Raw genomic sequence first — 20,158 nt, forward strand, 5'->3', positions numbered from 1 at the left:
GGGCCAACAGTATTGAATAGTACTATGATATCTGTTTTCTTTTGTTATTGTTAATAGACTGCTGGATGGAGTAGCTCTGTCAGTCAGGTGCTCAATCCATACAGACACACACAACAGAGCTCTGACTCAGCAGAATATCTGTCTACACTGCCAGCGCTATGTTTACCTGATTTGTTGAGGTGCACTTATCATCCTGCTACAGCCTCTTGCAGTTATAGTATAATATACATCTGAAACACCAAAGCTGTCTGAGAACAACAGAGGGCCTTGATTCGTTTACTTCCATTAAAACACAATACATCCGTCATCTTTAATGGACCATTGCAAACAGCAAGAAAAAGAACAATGTAAGCAACCAATGATTCAGTTACACAAAATACACACAAGATCCAGCATGAGCAAAGAATGTTATTCAAATTGTACTAAAGATGCTTCCAGTGAACTGTAGAACTGACATAGAATGGCAAATGTGTTATTTTGTTATGATCTGAACTGCTAATGTGGGGAATAGTTGTTCACAAGATTTAGGCGTCTGATGTCATGCGTTTTTTTTCAGCAGACCAAATTCTATCTGTTGCATCACTGGTTCTTAGCAAAAAGGTTCCTTGTGGTCTTAAAAAAAGCCCTTCTGCTTCTTTCTGAGATAAAAAATAACCCTGGTACTCTACCACCCAACCATAGCCATACATTTGTCTAGCTGCAGATGTAGAAACAGCCCTTCCCTGGTTTTCTACTTCATCAGAGCACTGGCGTTGGGTTGATGATACGACCCTCTTTCTTTTTTTTTTTGGTGTATCGTTTGATTTTACATGCATCAAAATGTCACTGAGTAAATGAATCTGTACCTGATAAGATTTAATCCATGAGTTGTTGAAAGGTTTCTGGTGTTCACTGTCGTCTGAATATAAATCTTAATGAACTGTCGGAGACCTGTCTGCATCTGGCTGTGCTACTTCTTATTAGTGCACTTGGATTTGACTTGGATATGACAAGATAGCGATATGAGATCATCAGTTTCTTATGTTAATCGAGCATTAATATCTATTCATCTGTTGGGTTTTTTGAAGTTGATAGTGGATTGAATACTGCAAGCTTCCTTTACCACAATAAAAGCATTCATAGTCAATCAATCAATAGTTTTTAGTCAGAAATAATACCTAATTTTCCATTTTTTGTAAAGGTTGGTCAGTGTATCATCGGTTTATTCAACTATTTCATCTGAAAAACGTGTTAGTATACATCTGCATTCATTAGGGTTGGTTTTATTTCTGTTTTATGGAATTCTGGGGCAGAAAGTGACAACTGCACACTACATGCACAACCCGAAAATGAAATTTGAATGAAGACATTTGAATGCTTCGTCATGGGAATACATGTTTATGGCAGATATTAACTGGTTTACCAGTGATGTCAGACTGCCTGCAGCCTGTGTTATAATCATAAGGGTATCATGAGACCAGAAATATCCTATTATACACAACAGAGATACACTGTTGTGTTAAGAGACTAACACATCACACCATTTGTTCTATTATTTGTACCTCCTCTATTGCTAACTGTGGTTGTTAATCACACCTGATTAAGTGAAAGTATGATTAAAGCAATCATGAATTGTTTAAATTCCACCTTAAATCCCTGTTTGTCATGGTGAATAAAACAAAAATGCACAGCTTGTTTAACACCTGGTCCACTGAGGTAATTACTTGCCATCCACTAGCAGCTGTCTCTCTGTCATGTCATCAGCATTATTTCAGAGAAGCGCTGACACAAGCAGAACCTAAGGTGATAATGTTGTTTAATGGCCAATAAAAAACAAACGGTATCAAGAAGACCCAACATTAGGTGACAAATGAGCTGCCTCATAGGAAATGGCAGCGTGTGGTGAACTAGCTACAGAGGCCATTGTTACCACTCCTTCATGGTTGCCACCCCTGCATTCTGATGATAAAACATTTCATTCAGTCAGCAGTGACAGGATGTGCAAATGGTTTTCCTGGTGCTCTCAGCCTCCATGACACTAAACTCTAGATTTTAGGTTGTATTGTTTGTCAGCGTTTAGTTTATTGTTCCAGCTGAGTCCGTGTCTGTTTTTGTACGTAACGAACGTCGATGGAAAGTTGATAAAAACTGTAGTCTGATGGTGATAAGGATGACAAAATCTTAACAAATACATTTCTCTAATGACCCCTAGTTTACGAAGTGACTCAATTTACCTCGTGCCTTTTTTGACAGCCACATTTATTACATTTATGAAGCATAAGACCTTTGTTAAGGCTGTGCCTGCAAGGTTTTATGACCTCGTGTTTTACGAGCGTCTAAATTCCTGCGGAGAAAGACACAGAGAAACATTTGTTTGAAGAACCACTTAAAGAAACTACATGCAAAATAACATGTACCTTAATTGATATGCTAGTGCTAGTCTTAGTTTGACTAAGTCCTGTATATAATTATTATAGTTAGTTATTATAGTAAAACTCACTTCACAAAGTGACTCTTTTAACTGTTTTGTTTGAATTTGTTCTCATCTTGTTCTGTACAGAACACTCATCTTACATTACTGACTTCATACGTTAATTGTGCAAGCTTGAAGTTGCCCACATCTCAAACAGTGAAAAGTTTATATATAATAAGTATAGTTACGTCCATAATAACTTACTCTGTAAGTTTAATCCTATCCATTCATGTATGAAGCATATAGGTACACATGATTATCTGCATAGGTATGTCTGTGTCATGATAATAAGGTCTGTCTATGTTGGTTGATTGTTTAATTCATAATTGAATGAATTTGATTGATCCGGTTTTATTGATATTGATTTATATCAAACTATTTGGTACCGTTCTGCAGCTAAGATGGCCCAGCTTTCAAATATGGCAGAATTAAATCGACGATGTAAGTAACTAGTATTAATTCTGGAAAATAAGTTTAAATTAAATAATCAAGATAGAAAGGGAGTGGTTAGATGTGCCAAACAATGCACCCCCTTTCTCAAGGTAATAATAGCAAGAGAAGTCAGAATAAAGTATAATATATATATAATATATATTGTATAATATATCATTTATATATATATATATATTGATACCAATACATTATCTATTTAAACTGCTACAAGCAATAACGATACATGTATTTTGCTTTCAAAGTGCATCTAAACCACTTTCAGTGTTTCAGTGTGTTTGCTCATCCATTTATTATTTGACATCTTGAAGGTTAACATACCGACCAACAGTTTATTGCAAAGCTAACTAGCTCACATATTCACAACCATTAATACAGCCAATTTAAAACCTCAGCCACAGTCTATGGCTTCAGACTGTTCAGATAGCTGAAGCACCATGGAGTGGGACTCACTTGTGATATGGACATTCCACACAAGCCTGCAGTGCTCACCACTGAGCATCTGGGCCGCCCATCTGTGTGGTTGTTCCATTCGAAAGTGTTTCCAAGCAAGAATACACATGAGCAATGATATCATGGCCTTAATTTAAGATTTTTTTTTAATAGGCATATTTTAGTTGTTCTTGTCATGTGATGGGTGAGTGCTGCATGAGGTTTAATATCATACGACCGTACTGTGGTTTCATCATCACGCTCCTTATCTTTTGTGAATTTAATGTACAGACTATGTACCGAGTCGGTGCTTATGAATCATTTGCATAAATAAATATATTTAGTCTTTTTTTAGTGTAATCCCAAATGAAGTGTTTTAATAAGTAAGTAACTACAGTAAGTCATTTAACAGTTCTTGCAAGTATTGTGGAAGTGAAGCAGTGCTATGATTGATGATTCATTATCCTCCACAATGATACTTCTGTTCTGTGACTTAATCATAGACCGTTACTAATGTTTCAAATGGCATTGATTCCCCCGGTTTTCATTATTCATTCCAATACCATTAAATGTAGAAAATATGTTGTAGATAGCTGTGTTGTTGAATTACATCTATAGGGCAGACTATAAGAAACACCTCTCAACTTAACGCAACGATGCATTGAGCTGGTAACGCATTCATCACAAACACTGATAGTGAGCGGTTCACTGGGTAATACAGAAGCCATGAGTGCAACCAGCCAGAAAGAGCAGCTGTTGGACTTCTTCATCTTATTTTTAAACTACTTGAATGTTCGTCTAGATATCATTATCTCGACGAAAGGTGTCGAATATTTATGTGAATGCTTGTGTCGTGCCGTAGAATAAATCCTAAAAAAAGTAGAAGATGGCCCATTTTTCACCCTGCGTATTTTGTTATTGTCAACGTCCTGAAACGTCACCATCTTTCACCAAAAGCCTGTCCTGGGGGCAGAAGGAAACAGTTGTTAGATGTGTCAGAAAGTAAAGACGTGTCACATGACAGTCAACAATGCTTGCTTTAAACTGTACACTGCAGTAGCGGGTACATTGTACAGTCACTGTGTGTTATACAGTACATATATCACTTTATATTCCTTTCTGTCTTGCTTTGCTCTGACCATTTGCCAGTCTCTCACACACACACACACACACAAACACACACACACACATACACACACACACACACACACACACACACACACACACACACACACACACACACACACACAGTTGTCCACAGCAGATGGTGGGACATCTCACAGATTACAAAAACTGAAGTGTTGCTCATGCTCTTTACCAAAACATGTTTGTTTAACAAGACAGATTTGAGGAGGAGATATTTTATCCCTCCTCAAAAATAGGCAGATGCTGTGGAAATATCTATCTCCTAACTTTTATAAAGGACACGCAGCACATAGACTGCGTAGGAAATGTGGTGCCTCAGTGACAAGTAAGCAAAGGAGGATGCACAACATAACTCACAACCTTGCCACATTGCTTGCTTACCCTTATTTTCTCTGAGTTCCATGGATGCATTTTTTCCCATGCTGGCCGTTGAGAACACGATACCAAGTCAACAAAACTGTGCGACAGAATGCATGTTGCATTTCAGAGAATGGGTTTCAATAAAACCAGAGACATCAGTAAAACCACATCACATTGTAGTTTTATTGAATTCTAACTGAATTGAGTTTTACTGTTAGGGGGCGGGATACTGGTCCATCTGCTGTACATGACAATGAACTCACGCAGGGACACAATTGACGACATTTTTACAATTTGAACATGTAGGCGTGAATAGCACTCATTGACAGAGACATGACATTTACAGAGATCTCCACCAACAATCGAAACATTTCCAGTTCAGCTATAACTGACACAATCACTATGAAGTATCACTTATTACCAATATCTTGACAAAGCATGTTCTATCATTGTTTTGCTTACATAATGTGTCAAGGCTAGTTTCAACCCGGTCCTTGAGAAGTTCCACTGTCATACACCAGGAAACCGTTTGTCGCGTTACAATGGCGGCCTGAGATTTTCCACAGTGCTGCTGTTTTCTCATCAGTGGCATGTTCCTCTTGCATCTGCATCACTCCTGCTTATTTTTGCTGTGTGCACCATGCTCTGCCGGGACACCTCTAATAAATGAAGAAATAAATGAAATAAATGAAAGCTGCAGAACTAGTCTTCAAAAAGAGAGACTGTCACACGGGGCAAGTTTCAAGTTATTCTGAGCTACTATTAAACCAGCTGGCTGCTAATGTAAACGGACATAACTTAGACTGTTAGCAGAGAGAGAGAGTCACTTTGTTGGTCTTTCTGAACAGCAAAACGATACATTCTGTTGTGAAACTGCAACAATAAGTTCCAAAATGACAAAAATTATGTTCTTTTTATCTCTCATCATCAATTTCCTAGAACACATAGTGACTTGCAGAGTGTATTTGTTGGAAAAAGCTCAACTTTTAAGGAAAATCATGTTTGCATATTTCTTTTAAATGTCTCTGTATAGATGCTTTGCCCCACATTCACTGCAGCAATCGTAGCACAACTGTCAGCTCGTTAATTCACAATTTGCGATGTGTGAAAGGTTTCTGTCTCCATTGCGCAATGTTTTAGGTCTTGCCAGAAGTAACCGTAGACTGCACCACTGTATTCAACACTCCTGTCCACCTCTCAGTTTGTGTACTTTTTGAAACTGTCAAACCACTGTTCATGACAGGTTGATTAGTTGACAGACGCACACAGCCTGATTCATTGTCCCTGTCCAGATGTCTTTGCAGGGACAGAAATGTAATGTCACCAGCATAAGTGAAGGCCTGCGATTCTTTTGGAGCTGAAGATCTTTTGAAAGAACAATGATGACTTGGTCGCGGTTCCATCAATAGTGCCAGGTTGCCGTTTTGCCTAATGTTCATCCATCTTTAACCCACTGTGTGTAGTATTAGGGCCCTCTGGCCCAGATCTGTCATGCTCATTCACATCCTTTATTCCCTTCTGCCTCATTGACATTGGCAGTAGACTGAGCCAGTCCCAGCTGGCCCGTTCTGAAATTGCTTACTGTAGAAACACATCCCACACAGTAAAACAGACTGCTGCCCCCAAGCCAGCTGTTCCGTCCTTACATTCACCTAATGTAACCCCACTGAGCTTTAGGGTTTAAAAAATATAATGAACAAAATATTCCAAGTTAAAGAGCAGATCGTCTGAAGAATTATACGACTGAGACTCATATTGCAGAGCTCAGCACCTTCTCAGGAGTGCATCTTTTCACTTATGTGACTCACTTCAGGCTTCGCTGAACTTTCCTCCTGTTTTTCTTTACTTCTGCCTGCTTTCCTTCGTGTTTTTCACTCCCGTAGTACAATGCTGCAGTACAATCCAATGCTTGTACCTGCATGATTTTAAGTAATGTGGACAATTCTATGCTAAAACTCCACTGAATGGCATATAGCTTTTCAACTGATGAATGTGAATTCACTGTAGCCTTACTCAATACGTTCCAGCTTTGGAGAGATACATTGTAATACTGGAGTTCATTTAGAAAGTTAATCGCATAAATTTAAGGTTAGAGGGGTGGCCGGCCATAAATTGTTGAGTGTGCTTTGTTTTATTTGATGTGCAGAGCCAAGATTTGCAGACTGTCAACAGTTACCGGACATCCATAAAAATCTTGTTTTTGAGCCAGTAGTCTATTTTATGGAATTGCTGAGACAATATGGTCCCTATGAATACACAACACAATATTTAATTGGAAATGTTATGGTGACACCTTGTCATTGTCAAAATAAACATCTTTTTATTATAAGGACATATCTATGAACTCCATATCCTGGCCCATCTTCACCCAGTAAGTGTCTAGCTCTGCTTATATCACCATCAATACCATCTGTAAAGTGTAACCTGGTTGTGGTTGAGTCTTCAGCAGCAATCTTTCCTGATCATCGAACAACTCAACCTGCTGGCAAACCTTTATCAGTGCATCACAGAAAACATGCCATAGAGTGGGTTAGCAAGACAAATACCAACTACAGAAGAGTTCTAAAGCACAATGCTGCCCCAGCGAGGCTCCCGCCACTCTGACATCACCTGTTGTCTATCATCAACCTGTCAGATTTTGAGAAACATTCATGCCAGCAGACCTGTATTTAAAAATGGTTGGAGTTGGTACAGCTGAACACTTCTTACCAACTGTGTGAACACCTCTAGCCCTCTTGGGCAAATATAATGTGCAATATGATCCGTCACAGAATTGAATTTGTTTTAATGAGCAAAAAAACCCCTTTAAACTGCCAACATTCCTCTAACCGCTGATCTGCTTTTGCTCCCAACAGAGACCATGACGACCGCCACCTCCCCCATCCTGTTGAAATGGGACCCCAAGAGTCTGGAGATCCGCACCCTGACTGTGGAGAGGCTTCTGGAGCCCCTCGTCACGCAGGTAGTTCAGTTAACACTTGATGCAAATGTGACAAAAAAATAGCATTGGCGTTTAAACGATAACTGGAGTCGTCTGTCTCACTCAAATCGGTTGATGTCTTATAATATATGTACCAACAAGACAAAGACTAAATCCAAATTCATAGTTTTTGACACTCTTACATTTTTGTCTACAATCAGTAAGTCTTCCAAAGTATGACGGCAGTAATTTTGATGGATTTATAAACACAAGACACGTGTCATAGTTCAGTATGAGAACAAATGGATTACTTTCTGGTTGCACATTTGTTGGATGACTTGTTGAAAAGAAGCTAAACTGCATTGTGTTCCTGCAAAAGACTTGGTTTGACTTCTCAAGCTGAACAGATGGCTGAACACCACTTTGTTCACCCTGGCTTATTGTGACACAGTCCGTGACTAGGGTTAGATATTGTTGATACTTTTTGAAGATTCTGATTCTGAATTTATTTATTGAATCTGCCTCGAATCTTACTTAATCCTGGTTCAGATAACAGCCATATTATTTGACATGTTAGAAGCAAACACCTGTAGCTTTGGCAGATTTAGTCTTCTATCACAGAATTATCATGTGACTCAGAACTTGTATTAAGGTGTATAAGTCTGGCAAAGGCCTACACAGCGGGAATTCAATATTTCAAAGATTTTAGATTGATTAATCGTATCAAAAGCACCTGAATATACCATCAACTGCATTATTGGTATGGAACAATATGAAATATCCATGTCATGATTATCCGGGGCAAAATCATTACAATTCAAAACATTACTCAGATAATCAACACAATATGCTTAACATTCCTAAAATGGCTCCAGAACATAGTGGAATTACTTTACTTTACATTTTGTTGAGAAACATTTTCTCAGTTCACAGATAGGACACACACCGTTTTTAGTGAACAACAAACAATCTGAAATGAGGTAATGATAAATCATAAGGTCCCCCTGCATAAATCAATCAAATGAATTGATAAAAATAGCAACATTGTGTGAGTCTGGTCTTTTTCTTGATAATTCCTGTATTTTTTAAAATCAGGCCCTATTTTTCACTTCCATGATAGCGAGCTGGACAGCTTTTTTTAAATCACTCACATGACGAGATTCACGATTATCCCAATAATGTACATTTTGTGTGATAGAAACCTGTGTTGTCCCATTCCTTCTGCATTAATTACTAATTATAATGACCAACTGTGTCAGTGTCTACAGTGATGAATGGCTTATCTCAAGCAATGTTTCACCATTTGCACATTCTGTTTATTACTGTGCGAACAGGAAGAGAAACACGACCCCCCCCCCCCCCCCGCCAGCTGCTTTGTCACACACAACCATCTAAGATGCCGTTATTGGAGATTGTTTAGAAAAAGGCACTTCCAAAAATACTTTGCAGGTCATTGGATGAGCCATCCATCAATCAAACTCTTACCGAAGCCAGTTGTGAGAAGAGCAGAAACAACCTTTCTATCAAAAAAAAGCCTTCAGCGTCATTCTTTGCTCTTCTTTCAATAAAGAGATACTCTCCAGCGCTGATAGAACCGATGCTATAGCAGCATTTATGCTAACCTCCTCAGGAGGCGCAACTGTTTAGAACAAACAGTCGCCTCTCCGTGTCGTCTCACACACACTGAAGCCAAACCCATAGCTGCCAGTAGTTCCTCACAGGACAGGAAACTGGCTTGCCAGACACAAACAAATCAGAAATCCCTCTACAAAATCAAGCAGATTCACTCTCAGTATAGTTGCAAAATGAACACAGACTCCAGGCGGGACTGTACCAATTTATTCCAGAAAGACATCTTTGGCAACTGTCCTGTTTCCCCAGGATGTCTTCATAAATCTGCTTCATTGCAGGTAATGGCCGATCTACTGACAGTGGTGGATAAAATATTTGGAAAGCCTAGATTTACTTGCAGCCTGGGACTCGCAACACAACCTGTTCCTCTTTGCTCCCCGAGAGAATGTATTGTATTGTCGATATTGATTGTCAACTTGTTGCCAGCTGTACCTGTTGCAGCAGAAATACACAGCCCTCTAATCTCCTATTGTATTCACGCGCAGCACCCTTTTACACCCACTTATATCAAAATAATTCTATTTGACTCGAGTCAAATCTCGAGTCAAATCTTTACACCCAAGTCCACAGTCCTAAACAAGATTTTAGAAAAAAAGAACAGCGTGAATGCTTCATAACTCTGTTTTAATTACTTTTTTTAAACGTATTGCATTGTAATATGGATAGCCTTGAGACACTTCAATAAACACAATACAAAACGCAGTTGTGCAGTAACTCCTGAAATGCAACAATGCAAATTGCGACAGTACAAACATAAGTAGGTATGCATCTTGTTATATGTTAAATATAATGTCTTTGCAAGCTGTTCAGGGCAGCCCATTCTTCTGTTTGAACAGATGATACGTCATCAGTACAGAAACCTCCACTTTGGGGTTGCGTAATACTGTAGCTCTCGTGAGTCATCCAAGCTTTTTGCTCTTGTTTATTGACACTGACAAATACTATCCACTGCACCACAGATGTGCAGGCTTTGGGGATAAAATCTCTTCAATGTTTTGATGTTCATATCAATGTCAAATGAGCCGACATAGGCCAACCATAGAAGATATTGTTAAGCTCGGAGTTAGCATCTGTGCCGGCATGCGTCACTTCTTCAATCCACTTCAACAGAACAGCTGACGTGTAACATGCTTAAATGCTTAAATCCCGAACAGCGTAATCACACTAGACTTGCTTGCTTAATAATTTTTTTTTGCTGAACCAGCTCATTTTCTGCCTCGACAAAGTTCAGTGCATGGAAAATCATCCAAATACCAATAAGAGTACACGAAGACATGGATGAATGAGCGCAAAAGTTGAGAATGGGTTTCACTCCTCATTCATTTGATCAGATTTCTCATCTTGAGTTATTGCTGGCCATTTATCTGCTCATCCCTGCCTGCATAACTTTGGGTTTTGGGTATATATGCTGTAATCGGATTACATACAAGCTTCCGATGAACTAGCGTCACTGTTTGCTTGGAAGAAAACCAAAACATGCATTTTTTTTAAATGGCATCATCACCCTAGTTTGAATCACATTGGCATAAAATATCCGAACAAACTCTCATGGAAAATATACTCTAAATGTAGGCAGTACATGGTTTCCATTCAGGCGTGTGTGCTGTGTGTCGTCTGTCATCCACATCCAGTGTGTGTTCTCATGAGAGGTCAAAGTGACAGAGAGGTAATTACTTATTGTTAGCAGGACAAAAAGCTGAAAAGCTTCCTCTCTCGACACATAGTGATAACTACTAATTACTTTTCATAGCAATGCCCCCGGCTGCCCTTACAGCCAATCGGTACGACCAAACTGTTTTGTGTACTCCCTTTGAATTTATCTTAATTAAAATCTGTTTTGCTGTTTTTGAAGCAGTGATTTTATTTTATTTTTTTCAGACTGATTCATTCTGACAATAATTATCAATTTAGCCAAAACAGAAAAACATAGAGCTGCAGGTCTTTTGTTCGGACAGATCTAGAAATAATAATCATCTGATCATGTCAGAGCTATATTGGGGAGTTTTATTAGCAGTTTCTCGACACTGAGATTCAAATTGAGAAATGTTCATTTAACTGCTTATTAATTAAATGAACTGTTACTTAATTTGCTCCCTCATCTGACTGTTACCTCTCTGAATATATGGATATTACAGTAAACAATGATTCATCTGCTGTACTGCTTAATAATTGTAAAACGCTATAAAAATGCTGCTATTGCGGCAGCATGCCTTCACTACACCTATGGGAATAAGCACAGCTGTCAACTGTGGTAGTGCGTCTTTTACTGCGATTGCGTTGGACGCGTGAAGCGTTGTCGGATACGACCGAGAGACTGTGATTGTTTTTCCTGTCAATTTGGATGATTCAGTGTTTTTGGATGGAATAAAAGGTAGCCTCGGAGGACAGACAAGCCCGGCTCACGCTGACAGTGCCTGAGATAGCGGGCTCATTTATCATGACCAGCTTCTCTCACCCCTGCTGGAGTGCTGGGCAAGTCCAATACTGAGGGGCTTACTTCATCACTGCCTATGAAGGCAGCATACTTCAGATACAGTAAACATTTTTATACTGCAGGCAGTAGATATTTTTTGAAAGCATTATATAGGGAGGTATCCCTGAGAGGCAGGTGGAGCCAAAAAAGCACACTCGAAGTTTGACTCGTTTAATTTACGACAGTCTAGAATATATTCATGTTGATATGGAAATGTGAGGGCACTGAACAGAAACCAGTTGAGTTATATCTAGTTTCCACTTTTTATAATTTGGCCGAGAAGATGATGACAGAACTTCGGCACTTGCTAAACTTTCGCTTCGACCATCTTCACTTGCAGTCAGTGGATAATCTCATGCAGTGCTGTTGTGGCTCTTGAGGTGCATATTCAAATGAAATATTCATTTGAAACTTTGAATTCAACTTTTAACATGTAACAATGTACATTATGTAACTTTGCAAGACGCCGTTCTTGGCTTCTGGAGGTTGAGGGTCATTTGTTAATGTGTATGCTTGGTATTGAGAGTTAAAAAGTGAATATTTCATATGCTAATGAAGGATGTGTTGTTCCTTCCTTGTATTGTGGGAAACGTTATGCTATCCTTTATAAACAGAAAAGATATATAGCTGTTCCATGATTATTTGCTGCAATATTTGCGACGGACTAACTTCTGTCTCGCCAGTAAAATGTCATACCAACATGTGGGTGATAATACATGTATCTCTCTGAAATACACAGAAAAGCGGCTCATTGTATGCCCTAGTATAGACAACTACAGGGACACTGAAACCTGCTCAACAGCTGTTCAATCATGAGAGCATTAAAGCATTTTTAGATATTGTCACATTGTTTAAAATTGTTGGCAGGCGTGTGCACATGGATGTATCCAAACAGACAAACACATTTGAGAACAAAAGCTATCAAATGAAAAATACTTTCTATCAGATTAGTCATCAGTGTACAGTTATTCTGTGGCAAACAGCACATCATTGCATGTGACAAACAACATTTTGAATTACATTTCATAAGGGGCTTTTTGGGGCTGACACCGTGTCAGTGTATTAAGGTGAACTGACTGTGAGCATAAAAAAACCCATTAAAACAAAAAGCAAGCCTTTCCATTCCATTGGTGCTATTGCTGCTAATTTAGTGCATTTGCACTTCTGGTGAATGTAAGTGTGCTGATCCCAGAACTCACATCCGTCTCACATGTAGTGTTTCTCGTGTGCAGGGTGAGAGGTGTTCATCATTTCAAACGTCAAACTGTATTTCATCAGAGAAAAGTTTCTCTTTTGCTCCGCCTCTCTCTCTCACACATTGGATCATTAGTTTGTCTGTTTATTTAGTTTTTGCTCACTCATTTCATTTCATCTTGACTTGTTATATACACAGAAATAATGGTTTGTTGATTTGGCTTGCTTTGCTTTATTTGTTGTGTGTGCTTATTGTACTATCACTTCAACTATAAATATTCCATTTACAAAAAAAAAACCCATAGACAGCACCCATCATTTTTAATAAACTATTCAACAGGAGTTACCTTTGTATGTTTTTAATACCAGGCTTTTTCCTGTCCACCATTTTTTGTTAACCAAAAAAAGAAATTGCTTTCAATTAATACAATACAGCAACAGACACATTTTCTGTTACATTTATGATCTTTAATAAACAAATTCAGCATTCAAATTCTGGCCAAATATGACTGATTTGCTACGAGAATGATGATAAATAATAATTCATAATTAGGATTGAACATTCAGTTGAGACAAACTCTGTGAATTAAGGCTTCATTTCGACCAAACCAGAGTGGGCCAATGAAGACAGTTTTGATGACTTTTATTTTGTTTCTGTCGAGTTTAAATGAAGTGTGTTTTCTACAATCAGCGAGGTGAAATGACTGTGTTTGTCTGGTAGGTTTGAGGAGAGGAGAGTTTATTTTTACATCCAAGGGTGTGATTTTAGAGCCAACCAAGATGGTTTTGAGGGGCTTTGTTTTGTTTCTGTCGAGTGTTTATTTTACAATTGGCGAGATAAAATTGTTTTTTTCAATGCCTAGAGTCTGGTAGCTTGTTTTGCATGTTTATAAATAATGATAATGACTTGTGTATAATGTTTTGACGAATGCAAACTCAATACTCCAACCAGAAATTGCTCTTTATTTTATTCTCCAACAACGTGTGCTCTCCGATGCTGTGAAGGAGTCTTGAAGTCGCCTCTGAAGGAGCCTGCTTTTAATACCCGTTCTACCAAGGACGCTTTCCAGACGTTGAGACTCACCCAATGTCAACGTTTACTCGCTGTCTCCTGGACGAAGGGTCCCGCGTTTGTTTGACCCATCCACCACCACTTCTGCCAGGTTGCATTCATTTCCTGCCATAAAAACCCATCACTACTGACAGCTCCTCTGCCTTGCAATTGTAAACGTCTTTCATTCGGAAGGAATCTTCACTCTGAGTTTGTAGTGTGCAGAATAATTGCTGTCAGAGGTCATTTTGCTTTGAGGCTGTTGTTTAATTATTATGCAGTCAGATGCAGCAGCTGAGGTGCTCGTTTGCACAGTTAGTTTTTAAATTTAACTATTGTTACTGTGATGTGCATTCCAGTTTGATTGGTCTTACAGATTATGACACTTATGATGCTAAATTTAAAAAGTATTCTATAGTTTTTGAATTCAGCCCAGGAGAGTCTCGCCATGTCCAATGGAGTTCCATTGTCGGTGCTTTGCTATCATGTTTACCAGCCTCATGTAGCTGGTAAAGCCACAGAAGAATGTGTTGGCTCTTACAGGGTTAAAAAATCAATTTCCTGCATGTCTGCATTTTACTACTGCATTTTATTTCTTACACTGTTCTTAATTGCTGTTAAATCTCCTTTTCTTTTGCCTTATGTTTTGATGCTTTTAATGGTTTTAAAAGGACTGCACAATATATCGCCATTTCCTCCGGGACCGAGTTCGTGCAAGGCGTACACTATAAAACGCAGATCGGCAGAGATCTTTTCCAGACGTGGTTTGTGTGCGAGTAATTGCAGAATTGTGGCAGTGTATGGTTGATTGCGTGCAGCGTAATGTCTCAGGGAGACATCAATTATTGTTTCAATGTATGTTTTAAATCTCCTTTACTTTTTACGACTGAATTTTATTTCTTACACTGTTTCTTTAATTGTTTTTAAATCTCCTTTTCTTTTGCCTTATGTTTTGATGCTTTTAATGGTTTTATGTGAAGCACTTTGAATTACCTTGTTGTTGAAATGTGCTATACAAATAAACTTGCCTTGCCTTGCCTAAAACCCCCTGATCTCTCCTCCCTAACTCCGCCTCTTGAACGGGATTCCCACATTTGGGATGTTTGGTCGTTGACATTGCATTCTGCTTCCATGGGATGCAGGTCTTTGCATGTCATCCAAGCCCCAAGGTTTGACTCCTAGCATTGGTTGGCACCTGACACACACACACACACACGTCAAGGGGCTTAACATGAAGGGAGGCGAGACGGCGGCAGCAAGGGGATTAAGGCTTCATGCTGCATCACTGTCATAATCCATTAAGCTCGCGGAAAAGGAGAAAGTCTGGACCTCAAACTGACACTTTTTGGAGGCAAGGAGGGATGCTTTACCTCTCTTCAGAGTTGTTATTTTAACCACAGAACAGTCTTTCTCTAAAGGCTGAAGAGGAGTCATGATTTTAGGAATTTGGCAACCGCTTGTTGGCTACAGCATCTCGCTTCGGAGGGAAAAACAAAATAACTCCTGATTTAGTTTAATGACTATTATTGCAGTGATACATATTCAGATATAATAAAGTTGGACCATGAGCCTTGGATGCACAGAATTCCACATCACGATAATTCGCTACATGTTTCGGGTAGGCAAACTCCTTAAACTATGCAATTATTAAGATAAATGTTTATGATGGGATATTATAATTCAACAGAGGCCACTCATTTTGGGTTGTTACAGCAGTGGCAGACATCTCCATATCCTTGTGAAAGCCCCTTCATGCTCTTACATATTAATTACATAGATCGCAGCAACAGCTGTTAGCGGGATGCTGAAAACAAGTGCAGTGTTGTTTCTATACATTGATCTTACATGCATGTACACTGCAGGAACTTGAATTGCTCTCTTTATCTGTTACTCTTTCATTTTATTTTCATTACTGAGGCTCTGTTATCCCATTCGCTCTCCTTTCTGTACATAAGTGTCGAGTAACACACACACACACACACACACACACACACAACCACAATGCATTTAAACTGATGTCCTCCTGAGAAAGGCGATGCAAGTATGTATTGTAATACTTAATTTTTACAGAGTAGTGCGATAAAGATGACATCTGTGTCATAATGCAGAGTGCCCCCTGTTAGCTTATGGCTCATTACCTCTTCCACTGCCTCAGGGTCTGCACTGGATCTTGTGAAACATTTTTTTTCTCCTGTCTTCGAACTGTATCTTCTGACAACTTGTCCAATGTCGCTTTGCTTTTCTGTCATAGAAAATATACCACATCAGGACACGTTGGTTTTTAGCTCTATTATTACAAGCACAGATTCAAGCCACTATGATGCCTGGTCAAAAACAGTCCGAACTTCATGTTGTTTTTGTTATTATTGGCTTACTTAAAGGAGATTTTTGGTACGGTGGTAAAAAAAAGAAATAGTCTGGAGCTTTGCAGACCAGCTGCTACAATCAAACAACAAAGGGATCAGTATCTGTCTATGGATCATCAATGATTGGCAATTAGTATCTGCGGCAAGAAAACGTGAACAGGGATCTTTTGTGCTGATCCGATTTTTGATTCGATCCGTGACTCTGATCCGTGATACGATCCGAACCGTGAGTTTGAGGATCTGTTGCACCACTAGTAACAGTTCTAATAGGTTGTAATAGGATACATTCACTCACTACCACCATCCATACAGGTTTGCCTCATCAGATATTTTGTAAACCAACATAAACACACACTTATACTCTTTATACTGTAGTAGTGCCCTGGACGTATAGGACTGTGACATAATGCCACTCAGCCTATGCTGTGAAGATGCTGAGCAGATCTATGGGTGAAACACAGCTGATCCATTTGGGATCTTCAAATGACTGACAGTGAGCCAGCAGTGGCCCTGCCTCCCTGCTCTGTGGTATGTCTGTAAGAGAGAGAGAGAGAGAGACAGGGAGGACGAGGATGGAAGGGAAAGAAGCAGACAGATAATCAGAGATTCTGAGTGTCTGCATATTTGTCTGGGAGCAAGATCAGCACAGATGTAATCTAAATGAGGCTGAATCGTCAAAAATGACTGTCTGCTTGTTGTTTCTCTTTTCCATATTTTATATATGCGGTTTTAAATCATTTTAATTTTAATTTCCTCCCATATGACCTATAAACCATGGGTTAACTTGATGACACGTATTATTCTTATTTTACAGAATAGAAAATACCACAAAACAAGCCAATTATCAGCCATGAATAATTTACTCGCTGACCTCAACTGCTAAACTATTTTGGTCTCCAGTTCTCTTCCAGTTTTGTCTCACTTTGCTGCGGTATTTACTTCTAGGCAGAGTTAGTGTTCACTGTACAACTTTTGCTATGCTTCCCTATAGAGAGGTGTTTGCTACCTCTGTAGGACGTTGAATACTTTGGTTGAACCCATTAATTACTTTAGTTTTGTGTGGTAAATATTTCATCTGATATAGTGCACACTACTTTATAACAGATATAGTGTGCACACAAGTCGGTCAATGTGCTTGAGTTCTTGCACTTGTATAAATGGATTAGACTTTATTCTACAAATACCTGTCTGTGCTTTTCCAATGATGAGTACAGACATACTTACCTGGCTGTCAAGTACCATACTGCGCTGGAACTGTAAAATCAACTATTTTTTTACAACCGTTTGCTTTGGGTAGGTTTTGTTCAGTTCAACATTCCGTTGCAAGAAACCCCTACTTGCACAGTTCCAGAGTGCAGTTGTTTGTTGTTTGTCACATTCAGGTTGTATTAGTAATCACTCCCTATTTACTACGTAGTTAACCGAGTTACTGTCCAAATTCTGAGAGATGAATTCACAAAAGGATTGCTCTAAACCTGCACAAATATGACAAATATAAACTGTGTGACTCTAAAAGCAAATAGCGAATCAGTGGTCCCGTGCTATTTGCACGTATTTTAATTTGGTAATATGCATACTTTTTGCTCAAAATTGACCCTTTTATATGCAAATTTGCAACGCAAAAACAGTCCAATTATAAAAGATCAGTGCTCATAACCACAGGCAGTTACAGTGAAAATATTAGTGTCTTCAGAGAGCTGGCGATAACTGAAGCGCAAAGAGTGTCACGCCCAGACTTTACTGTGATCATGGCAGCAGTGATTGTAGCTCGGCAAAGGCACCGCCGTGCTCCACTGAAACTCTTTTTGTTTTTCAGGATTCAGTGATAGGATGCCAGTTCATGGAACATTTAAACATTTAAAATAATTAAGTGTGCAAAATCTCTATTTACTGCTCACTATCGAGTGAACTAGTACGTGTCTTTAAGGGAGTAGTGAATGAGACACATCCCAGTCATTTTTAAGATCTGTGACCAAGAAGATGCAAGTATCTTTTTTCGTCTTGAGGTCAAAATACATCGATCATTTTGTGATTTGTTCAATCGAAGTTTGCTGCAACATTTCCTTAGACAGTCCCAAGTTTCATTATGAGCAAGGGCTGAAGTAAAAAAAAAAGTGGGAATGAAGGTTACAGTGAGAGAGAGTGCATGCCGACGATCACATGCAGAGGATGCCCAGTAGAGTTGTCAGTCCCTTTATTAGTTTACTGGCGCTGGCCTGCTGTTTGGGAAGCTGTTGTGCACACTACACTGTAGGTAAACATGTCCTCCGATGCTACTGCTGTATCATCGCATCCAAAGCTCACAGCGCTGTTATATTCCCACACATGTCCTTGGAGCCGTGTTTTTCTGTCGGTTGCTGCACTCATTTCTTTGACGCTCGCTATTGTGACCACATCTCACGCTTGAAGCCATTTCAGAATGAGATTTTAGAAAGCTTTTATGTGGCCTGTCTTTGAAGTGAACGGCATCTCGGATTGGCATATTCTCTGCCATTTGTTGTGAAGATTATGTGAAACCTCAAGGCATGTCATGCCAAAATGAAGCATGAGTCATTGGACTCATTGGCATTTTTTGCCACAGAAATAAACAATTTTAACACTGACATCCAGTCATTTCTGATATTCATATTTTTAATGGAGGTGGAAAGTTTGAGTTAAAATGCATCGTTGCTGAAATGTTCTAATTAGCTGGGGTTGCGCAATGATTTTGAAAAAACCCACTCTCTTTAGATTAGTTCCCAAAGGACTAATCATTGACTTTTTTCACACACACACACTTGGTGAATGGTATATTTAGATATTTCTTGGTAACCACAAAAAAAAAGTTCTTTCCACAGAACAATGTGCTCCAGTAAATATTTGGAACCAGATATTGGCTACCCCATTGGGCTTTTTGTAAAAGTGTCCTTACATCAAGTGTTGGCAGGATATATTGTGTAGATCAACTGTGCATCATAAAATGAATGAATGAATTTTATTTATATAGCGCTTTTCACAGACAATAGTATCACAAGGTGCTTAACAGAGCAGACATTTAAAAGCATAAAAACACAATGTGACCCTGGGGTCAATAAATTATATACACAGAGAAAAGTAAAAAAAAGAGATGAGTTATCAAAGTATCTCCAACATTCAGGCTGAGATGGGAAACAGTTCACAGGTACTACACACTGTAAGTGATTATTCTGCGGCAGTGGTGAGGCTAACCTTTCCTTCAGGCCGAAGGAGTTGTTGTGCCTTTCCCTCCCATTTTATTCCTCATCAATAGTATTAAATGCCACGCGGCCTTTCCTCTCCAGTGCACTGGCCAGTGGACTGTCCACTCAGTCATAAATCCTCGCGGCTCTGCGCAGCCGTTCAATTTAAATAAAATAAAAAAATAAAAGGTCTTGCCATGCCTCAAAAAAAGAATTTAATCACCTCATGGATAGCAAAAAGACATCTGTGGTGAGAATGATATGACGATCAAACCGAGTATAGGAACATGTGCTATGAGGGTTACTAATGAGGGAATAGTATGGATGAGACAGAAAGACTCTCCAAGCAGAATGCAGGAGTTCTGTGTGAACCACTAATGTAGATAACACCATTGATATTTGTTACATTCCATGAGTGCTCATCACTTAAAGTAAGTAAAGTGAGAGTGAGGCCTCATGTATTATTGTGGGGTAGAAAATGGGTG

The 20,158-nt window shown here is 39.0% G+C and overlaps 1 protein-coding gene across 1 annotated transcript in view; it reads left to right on the plus strand.

Annotated features, from left to right (window-relative positions):
- The window catches only part of ctnna2 (catenin (cadherin-associated protein), alpha 2), a 270,824-nt gene that overhangs the window by 14,077 nt on the left and 236,589 nt on the right, over positions 1 to 20,158 (plus strand). The window contains exon 2 of the mRNA XM_079279218.1: positions 7,696 to 7,802. Within this exon, the coding sequence (XP_079135344.1) occupies positions 7,701 to 7,802 (102 nt within the window). The 5' untranslated portion in view covers positions 7,696 to 7,700. The remainder of the gene's footprint in view (positions 1 to 7,695; positions 7,803 to 20,158) is intronic.

The sequence above is a fragment of the Melanostigma gelatinosum genome, assembly GCF_949748355.1.
Source record: "Melanostigma gelatinosum genome assembly, chromosome: 11".
Taxonomy (NCBI): domain Eukaryota; kingdom Metazoa; phylum Chordata; class Actinopteri; order Perciformes; family Zoarcidae; genus Melanostigma; species Melanostigma gelatinosum.